The sequence below is a fragment of the Lithobates pipiens genome, unplaced genomic scaffold (assembly GCF_037356315.1).
Source record: "Lithobates pipiens isolate NorthernLeopardFrog02 unplaced genomic scaffold, aLitPip1_a1.2 Scaffold_16, whole genome shotgun sequence".
Classification (NCBI taxonomy): domain Eukaryota; kingdom Metazoa; phylum Chordata; class Amphibia; order Anura; family Ranidae; genus Lithobates; species Lithobates pipiens.
Window position 1 is genome coordinate 330291630 of NW_027507748.1, and position 9838 is coordinate 330301467.

The 9838-nt window shown below is 45.5% G+C and overlaps 1 protein-coding gene across 2 annotated transcripts in view; it reads left to right on the forward strand.

Annotated features, from left to right (window-relative positions):
* The window catches only part of LOC143982772 (lethal(3)malignant brain tumor-like protein 4), a gene marked incomplete in the record, with an annotated part of 82144 nt that extends 72306 nt beyond the window's left edge, over positions 1-9838 (forward strand). For both annotated transcript variants that reach the window (XM_077481770.1, XM_077481771.1), the window contains 3 exon segments: positions 8666-8832; positions 9050-9112; positions 9352-9838. In XM_077481770.1, the coding sequence (XP_077337896.1) occupies positions 8666-8832; positions 9050-9112; positions 9352-9483 (362 nt within the window).

The window sequence follows — 9838 nt, forward strand, 5'->3', positions numbered from 1 at the left end:
GTTTAAGTTTTACTGGGTATACCCTCCCAATTTTCCATCTTTTCCTAAAAGGGAGGGGGTCACGGGGGGGGGGGGCACAATGGGTGTGTACAGGGAGGGAAAGGGAGTGAAGGGGGAGGGGGGGGAGGCATAGAAGGGGGAGAATTGCTAAGATACAGGGAAGAAGAGAAAGAGAAAAAAGAAGAATCAAAAGAAACAGAGCAGAGACAGAGGCATGGCGGTAGCACATATATATATATGTATATGTCACTGCGGTTGCCACTTTTTGCCATTCAACTGCCTGCCAGGAATGGGATACAGAAACATTTCCAGAATGACATTGTGCTGAATTGGAAAAATGTTGAAAAAAGGTGGTGGGTCACTTAGATTAAAATGAGTCTCTCTGTATTATTAACTATTTCTGTTAATGGTTCACTGGTTTGAGAGTCTGTGACATTAAAGGAACTCTATCCTTAGATAATAATGGAGGCTGCCATATTAGAACTCTGCTTTGAGATTAGTTCCCCTGGCGAGCATGTTGATGCTTTTGGCTTTAACCACTTCAGGTTACCAGAAAAGTAATTGGGGGCTTTCCAGCTGTCTGTATCACTTTTACATAAAACCCTGGAGCCAGCTAAAACAGAAAATACCAAGCTCATGGCTGCAATGGCAGCAGCATCAGACATGAGCTTGTTTTAACCCCTTGATTACCAGGGCATTAAAAAACGTCCTTTGGTTGATAAGGATTAGGGCTGTATGAGGGTGGGATTGTGCACGTGTTCTAAGTCCTTAAGGGTGGCAGACAGGGTGGGTCAGCATGGCTTCAGAAACTGGTGTTTCTTCCCCAGAACTCCCTGCAATTGCAACCCGGCTCATCTGCAAACAGTGCAGTGCCTTTGGACGCTTTGTTGATGGTCCTTGAAACGTTCATTGCCAGGGTGGAGGCGGTGTGCGAGCGCAAAGGTGGTAAAAAGCGGCCCCTGACCCCCCTGGCCTCCGGGGAGAGCCCTGACACAGACTCGGGCCCCTCTGAGACTGGCAGCCCCTGCTCTGTTGTTTCAGATGAAGCTGACCAGGACCGATCGGACAGTGAGGAGGATTCCCCGACCAGGTCCGCGCAGGACAAAGTGCTAGTTGGAGCACTTATCACAGCTGTGTGTGATACCCTGAAAATTCAGGATACAGCAGGTTCCTCTTCTGAAGTAGCGGTCCCTTTTGGGTCCTGTAAGCCAGCTCGTACACCTAAGGTGTTTCTGTATCTGACTTATTTTGATAAGTTCATATACAAGGAATGGGGAAGTCCGCAATGGACCCTAAAACAGTGCGCTACCCCTTTGAGGAGAGCCTTCTTAAAAAATGATTGGCTCCTCCAGTCGTGGACCGCCCAGTATCCAGGTTAAACAAAGTAAGCACGATCCCAGTAGAGGGGACTCCTGCATTTAAGGACCCTACCGACAGGAAGGCCAAGGTAGTGGCCTGTTCCTTGTTTACGGTTGTGGAGTCAGCAATATGACCAGTACTGACCACAGCATTAGTGTCACAGACACTTACTGAGTGGGCAAAACCATTGCACCGTGAATTGGAGAAGCAGCAGGCCTCTCCTATCTGCGTGGAACTGGCAGACCAGTTAGTGCACGGCCTTAAGTACGTCTGTGACGCGGCCCTGGATATGCTTCCCTTGCTCTCCAGAGCATCAGTGTCAGCAGTGGTCCCGCGGCACCTGATTTGGCTGAAATGCTGGTCTGCGGACCAGGCATCTAAAAAAAGCCTTGATGGATTTACCCTTCCTTGGTGAGTGGCTTTTTGGAGCCTCGTTGGATGACATTATTAGGAATGTCACAGGTGAGAAGAGTACCTTGCTCCCACAGGCCAGGAAGACTAAGGAGCCACGCCGCAGGCAAGGGCCCTCATTTTCCGCTCAAGAGTCTTTTTTGTCTGTCCGGGACTTCGGCTAAACGCTCCCAGTCCGACAGGACGACCTCTGAGGGACAAAAGCGTCCCTGGACCCACAAGCCTGCGAACAAAAGTGCTACCGCATGAAGGTTTGCCCCCGCCCATCACTCGGGTGGGGGGTCGCCTTCGGGAGTTTGCAGCCTGGTGGGCCTCTTGGCTGTCTGACCAATGGGTCTGTGAACTGATTTCCTCAGGCTACAAGATGGAGTTCCTCTCTGGGCCACCAAACAGATTCTTCCCCTCCAGCATACCCTTACTCCCGGCTCCCCAGGAGGCCCTGTTGGGGGAAGTAAGGGACCTGCTAAGCCGCGGGGTGATAGTGCCTGTTCTGGAATCGGAAAGGTTTCAGGGGTTCTACTCCATTCTGTTTTTGTAGTCCTCAAAAAGGAAGGGGTACGTCCAATCTTGGAGCTCAAAGCTCTCAATTGCTTTGTAAAAGTACAGAGGTTCAGAATGGGATCAGTTCGTTCAGTTGTCGCTGCACTCCATCAAGGGGACTCCCTGGTGTCAAGGTATTGGCTCTAATTTTGGCGACCACGCGGGATCGCAATTGTCGGTTACGTAGATGATCTCCTCCTTAGAGCAGCTTCCTCCTTAGAATTAAAGGAGGATGTGGTGATCACCATGCAAACCCTGCAGGAATTTGGGTGGCTGTTGAATCTCAAAAAGTCGGTGCTGATACCGACTCAGCACCTGTAGTACCTAGGCTTACTGCTGGACTCCGTGGAAGCGAGAGTGTTTCTCCCTTCAGACAAACTGCAGACTCTCAGAGCCGCGATGAAGCAGTTGATGAATCGCAGGTGGTTGTCGCTGCACTTTTGTATGTGAGTCCTGGGCCTCATGGTAGCCTCCTTCCAGGCGGTACCGTATGCCCAGTTTCACACCAGAGTCTTGCAGAAGGAGATCTTGACAAAATGGGACAAACCTCCATTATCCCTGGATCGGCAGATTCAGGTGAGCCAGTCAGTCAGGGACTCCCTGCTCTGGTGGCTGAGATCCCTGGCACTTCAGTCCGGGAAGTCGTTCCTAATTCTACATTGGACAGTGATCACAACGAAGGCCAGCCTGACCGGCTGGGGTGGAGTACTGGGAGTACAGTTGACCCAGGGCTTCTGGTCGGGGGAGGAATCCAAGTTGGCGATCAATGTGCTCGAGCTCCGAGCGATCAGGCTATGCCTCTCCACATGGTCAATGAGACTAAGAGGGCGTCCGATCAGCATCCAGTCAGACAAAGCCACGGCGGTGGCATATGTCAACCATCAAGGAGGAACAAGAAGCTCAGCTGCAGCACGGGAAGTCGCTAACATCCTTCGGTGGGCAGAGCGACATGTACCGGCCTTGTCTGCCATTTACATCCGTGAGTAGAAAACTGGCAGGCGGACTATCTAAGTAGCCAGATGCTGGACCCAGGAGAATGGGCGTTGCATCCAGAGGTGTTCAGGCTTATGTGCCTTCTGTGGGGCACACCAGCCGTGGATCTCCTGGCCTCCCGACTCAATCAGAAAGTGCCAAGATTTGTATCCAGGATGAGATCCTTGGGCGGATGCGTGAGACGCGTTGGTGGCTCCATGGGATCAGTACCGACTGATCTACGCTTTTCCTCCACTAAAAATGTTACCACGTCTACTCCGCAGAGTGGTGGTCAAGGGTATTCCAGTGATACTGAGTGCTCCAGATTGGCCTCGGCGTGCCTGGTATGCCGACCTAGTACGCCTGGTGGCGCACGCTCACTGTGACTACCGATGTGAGAAGAACTTCTATCTCAAGGTCCTAGTCTCCATCCTGCTTTACTATCGCTGGTTTTAAAGCCATGGCTGTTGAGAGCCAGGTGCTAAGGAACCAGGGCCTGTCGGACTCTGTGATTTCAACTATGTTGAGGGCACGAAAATCTACTTCTCAGAAGATATACCATCGTACATGGAAGGCCTATATCTCCACGTGTGAGGAGATGGGGTGGCGTCCGCGCACCTATTCAGTTTCCATTATCCTGCTGTTCCTACAGTGAGGAGTAGACCAGAAATTGGCTTTAAGCACCATTAAGGGACAGATATCGGCTTTGGCTGTTTTTTTCCAGCGACCCCTGGCGTCTCACTCTCTAGTGAGCACCTTTTTGTACAAGGGGTTTGGCATGTAGTCCCCCCCGGTGCGACAGCCCTTGCCCCCATGGGATCTGAACCTGGTGCTGTCGGCGCTTCAGAAACCACTGTTTGAGAACACAGGGAAATTCCCTTGTTGATTCTTTCTCAGAAAGTGGTCTTCCTAGTGGTCATTGCATCGGCCAGGAGGGTTTCGGGAACTGGCGGCCTTGTTTTGCAAGTCGCCCTATCTGGTTATCCACAAGGATATGGTGGTTTTGCGTCCATAACCTTCTTTTCTACCAAAGGTGGTTTAGACTTTTCACATCAATGAAGACATTGTGTTACCATCTCGTTGTTGTCCTAAACCGACACATCCTAAAGAGGTGGGCCTTCATTCCCTGGACGCGGTCCAAGCTCTAAGGGTATATTTGTCTGCCACGGCTCCCTTTCGGAAGTCAGACTCTCAGATTGTGGTCCAGGCCTACGCCTTGAAGGGGCATGTGCCCCCCTTTCCTGTCACGGCCCATTCCAGGGCAATTGGAACCTCTTGGGCTTTCTGACATCAAGCGTCAGTTGCTCAAGTGTGTAAGGCGGTGACTTGGTCGCCCGTTCACACTTTTACAAAATTCTACAAAGTGGATGTAAGCGCATCGTCTGATGCCTGCTTTGGCCGCAAAGTTTTGCAGGCGGCCGTGTAATGTTGCAATTCTGCACTCTTTCTTCTGTTTTAAAAAGTTAATTTTGAGTATTAATGCACTGTTGCATTTGTTGACCGCAAGTTCTGATGCTGTTAGTTAAGATGGTGACTCCCCTGTTTGGGAGCACTGCTGGTTGTGGGTGAAGTTAAATTGCTGTTCCCACCCCTCGTTATGACACTGCTTGGGGACGTCCCTACGGTCAAGATTACTGGAGCTGTGTCCGTCAATGAACGAAAGAGAAAATAGGATTTTTGTACTCGCCGTAAAATCCTTTTTCTCTGAAGTTCATTGAAGGACACAGCACCCTCCCCTCCCCTCCTATTGGTTTACGTTATACTGCTTGTTGACGTACTGAGCTGCAGGAGGCATGCTGAGGGGTTATTACCAGAGGGACTGCCCCCTGGGCGGAACTGTAAAGTTCTGTTGTTTTTTCACATGTATTTCATGTTCTGCCTAGTCCTGTCCTGAAGGTGGCATAATAACCCTACAGTCAAGATTACTGGAGCTGTGTCCGTCAATGAGAAAGGGATTTTACGGTGAGTACAAAAATCCTATTTTCTCCACTTAGCTGCATCTACAGTCACTATGGCTAATTCTTGCAGCATTGGGATTGGTGGTCCCTTATCAGTGCCTTGGGTTACTGTACCTGAACCCTGCCACATGGAATATGGAGGGCCGACCTGTAGTATTTTCTCTGGCAGTGGTGATCTGCATTGGTGTGACCCAGCCTCTGGAGACCCAGTACTTGGAGAAGGGTATGTGCCCTCCTAAAATGGGAAAAGTGGGGCGTGCCTACCAGGTTATTCTCCCCTGAAACATAGCCAGTACCTTGGAGTAGTGAGTCTAGGACTTTAGCCCATCCTCTGAAGTCACTCCAACCCACCTTCTTACCCTCCCCATTCTTGGGGGTAGTCTCTGGGCTCCGGACCCCTGCCTTTTGCACATAGAAGCAGGCAATGTGAGTTCCTCAAGCTGGGAATATTTTGTCACCACTATGGCATAATGTGGGAGACTTTCCTCACAACTGAGATTTTGACGCATCCCCTGAAACAAATTCAGGCATGCAAGGGCTCACTCTAAAGTGCACAGTTCTGACCCTGTAAGCAGTTCCTTAACCCTCACGCTCAGGGTGCCATCTTGAGCTAATTCTCTCCTTCAGAAAAGGCACACTTCAGCTCCAGCACTAGCCTGCTCCAAACTGTGGATCACGTCTCTGCATCAGCCTTCATTGGGTTATCCATCAGCTTTCAGCCATGAGAGAGAGCATGGCTGCACCCCTTTTGTTCCACAGCAACACGTTGTGAGTACACTTATGGGATCCCTTCATGGTGGACATCAGGCATAAGGGAAATGGAACAAAGGGGAATCCAGCACTCACTGTGCATAAGGGCAATGATGTTGTTGCACTGTGTGCAAGGTGTGTTTTGACCCCTTGCAGGGTCTTTCAAGGAGGTGAGCGAGCATTGCATGTGGTGGCGGGAGCACTATGGATATGGTGGTTGTTTTGAAGCAAGAAAAAAACGTTGCATTTACCTCCGTGCCAGTGAAAGAAATATCACTTATAAATAATTATTATTGGACTTTTTTTAGAGCACTTATATTGTACACAATTTTCTGATTTTTGTTTTATATTATTTTGTTTTATTTATACAGCACTGTCTCATTTAGGGCTGAAACAACTAATCGATTAATCGACAATTTATTATGAAATTGATTACTATTTTCACAATTGATTAATCGGTCAGCCGATTAGTTGGCCTGCATACAGAATGTATTATTTGTTTACATATCAGGAAATAAAGTGCAGCACACATACAGCTCAGTACATGATCCATACATGTCAGCAAGTGCCTGAGAACTTCTCAATGTAAATATGTGAGGAGCAATGCCTCCTGGGCAGGAAGTGAGTAGTTCTAAAGGCAGAAGTTTTCTTTACCTCGCTATTGGGGCACTCTGTACTGTACTTAATGCACAGCAAAAAGCAGTGTAGAAGTGGATCAAAAGCAAACTGCATAGGTGTGTACCGAGCCTTATGCTGGCCACATGGATCAATTTTCAGATAAGAATATTCATATGAAAAATCTTTGTACATTTGCTGAATAAAAGAATGCTGTTTTAAAATTTTAACTTGCTTTTTAACATTGTTTTAAAATTAATGTAATTTCTGAATGAAAACCACATACACTGTCTGAAAATTCCTTTGAGCAAGCAATTTTCTATTATTTCAAAATTTTCCAGTCACTGTGGTTGAAAACCAACGTCTACTTGATCCCACTAACAATTCGAAAATCGAACGAACGTTCTTGAAATAAAAATTTTTTTTGAAGGAAGACATTGTTTTTGTATGGCCAGCATATAATATATTACAGTTCTGTTTGAAAATCTGCAAAACAGTCTTTAACTGTTTTTTTTTTTTTGTTAACCAATTAAGCCCCGGACCATTTGGCTAGCAGAAGACCAGAGAATTTTTTGTGATTCGGCACTGTGTCGCTTTAACTGACAATTGCGTGGTCATGTGACGTGGCTCCCAAACAAAATTGACGTCCTTTTTTTTCCCCCCACAAATAGAGCTTTCTTTTGGTGGTATTTGATCACCTCTGCGTTTTTTTTTTTTTTTTGCGCTATAATCAAAAAAATAGCGCCAATTTGGAAAAAAAAATTTTTTTGGCCTAATAATAAAATATGTCCAAAAAATATATAAAAAAGCATTATTTTCCCTCAGTTTAGGCCGATATTTATTCTACATATTTTTTGGTAAAAAAAAATCGCAATAAGCGTTTGGTTTGCGCAAAAGTTATAGCGCCTACAAAATAGGGGATAGTTTTATTGCAATTTTTTTACTAGTAATGGCGGCGATCAGTGATTCATTTTTTTAAATTTTTTTTTATCATGACTGCGACATTATGGCGGACAGATCGGACACTTTTGGTGCGATTTTGGGACCATTCACATTTATACAGCGATCAGTGCAATTAAAAATGCATTGATTACTGTGTAAATGTGACTGGCAGTGAAGGGGTTAATCGCTAGGGGGCACTGTAGGGGTTAAGTGTGTTCTAGGGAGTGATTCTAACTGTAGGGGGAGGGGCTGTGTGTGACACGACACTGATCACTGCTTCCGAATACAGGAAGCTGTGATCAGTGTCCTGTCACTAGGCAGAACAGAGAAATGCTTATTTACATTAGCATTTCCCCGTTCTTCTTCTCTGTGAGACGATCACAGGTATCTCCGCGGACATCGAGTCTGCGGGACCCGCAATCACACTTACAGAAGTCGTGGCGGGCGCACCCCCGCAAACCGCTTCTTAAAGGTCGGGAAGTGGTTAAAAAAAAAATCTGAGTCTGATGGTATTTACCAGATTCAAACCTCTAATAGTATATACAATATATCTCTTCTGTCTGTTATTCTCAGAATGGATTAGAGATTTTGCTCTCTAACCATATAGTTGGTTATTTTTACCACTGCATATAGATATTTAAGAATAAATTAACTTTTAGTTAATATGTAAAGTTAAAAAAATAAATAAATTATACACCACACTTTTTTTAAGGTTATTAACCGAAACAATAATCGACCAACTAATTGATTCTGAAAATAATCGTTCGTTGCAGCCCTAGTCTCATTTATATACATTTTTTCTGTAAAATCCTTTTCTTGGAGTACAGTACAGGACACACTCCCTTCATATCCTCTTATTGTTTGTTACAAAAAATAATAATACTGAGTATTGCTGCTAGTGCGAGGGGTTATATGGGTCTAACAGCTTTGCTTGCCCTTGTATTTACCTGAAGGTGGCAGTATATAACCCATGGTCTTGATTAGTGGAAGCATGTACTGTATTCCAAGAAAATGATTTTGCAGGTAAGTCAAAAACCTGTGTGTGTGTGTGTATATAATATTTATGTATGTGTGTAGAAGGCTTACACCTAATGGCAGATTTTTTTTTTCCCCTTTAGACTGTGAACTGAGCTTGGAGCAAGCTCTTCATGAATCTGTATTTATGACATCCTTGTCCCCTGACCCTGGTCATCGAATTCATCTGTGCTGGGAACAGCAGTGCCACCTCCTACCTGAAGTGTCGGCATATAGTGCGAAAACTGTAACAAAGTGGACAACTGAAGAAGTAAGAACTTGCTGGGGGGCTTGAGGAGATTTTTGGAGTAAGCTGGCATTAATGGAGGCTATGTGTAAAGTGAAAGCTGTAGAGGGAATTTTAAGAAATTATTAGGAAAATGGGAGTTGTTACACAGTCTCTGCAAACATAATGTGGCTACATTAAGAACAATTCTAAAGACCCTTTTATCATGACTTTCTTATTTCCTCCCCATTGTGTTTCACAGGTTGCTCAGTTTGTCCAGCAGCTGCCAGGCTGTACAGAACAAGCCTCTGTTTTCAGGGAAGAGGTATGAATAGACAAAATATGCTGGTAGTTTTGGTCTATTTTTGATTCTTAGTCCACATTTCTGTTATTTATTTCCTGACTGTGGCATTTGAATAGTTCAAAGCGTCATACACTTACATAAAATCAAGACTTAATCCACCCACACACTGCAAATCTTTGGGAATAATGTTTTGCTTGTCTCCATTGTCTCAATAATACAAAATAGGTCAATGTCATCAAGTTTTCTTTTATTTTTCTCAGCAAATAGATGGCGTGGCTTTTTTACTGCTTACTCGTAATGATTTGGTGAAGATTTTGGGTCTTCTGAAGCTTGGTCCTGCTCTGAAGATTTACAACTCAATCCTTATGTTCAACAACCTAGAACAGAATTAATCTAAGAAGAACCGTGAAAGAGCCACACACTGCTTCAGGACTGTGAACTGTCTGATGATTTTAGGACAAAGTGTGAATTTTGGTCTACTGGCACTGCATCCAGGAAGTCAAGCACAGTCTGGGAGTAGACTTGCATTTATCAGAGAATGTGCTTTATCTGCTCTGATGTTCCTGTGTATGCATATTCGTTATGTAGTATAGGAGAGATCTAGATGTGAATTACATTTGACGTGATAAATCTGCTGCTGTGGTGCCTTACTGCGTCGGGTCCTGGCCATTCTTGCACCAGGAGTTTAAGGTGTAATGAAATTATTTTGTTTTTGCTCACAGAACAAGTAAATGGTTTTGTTGTCAA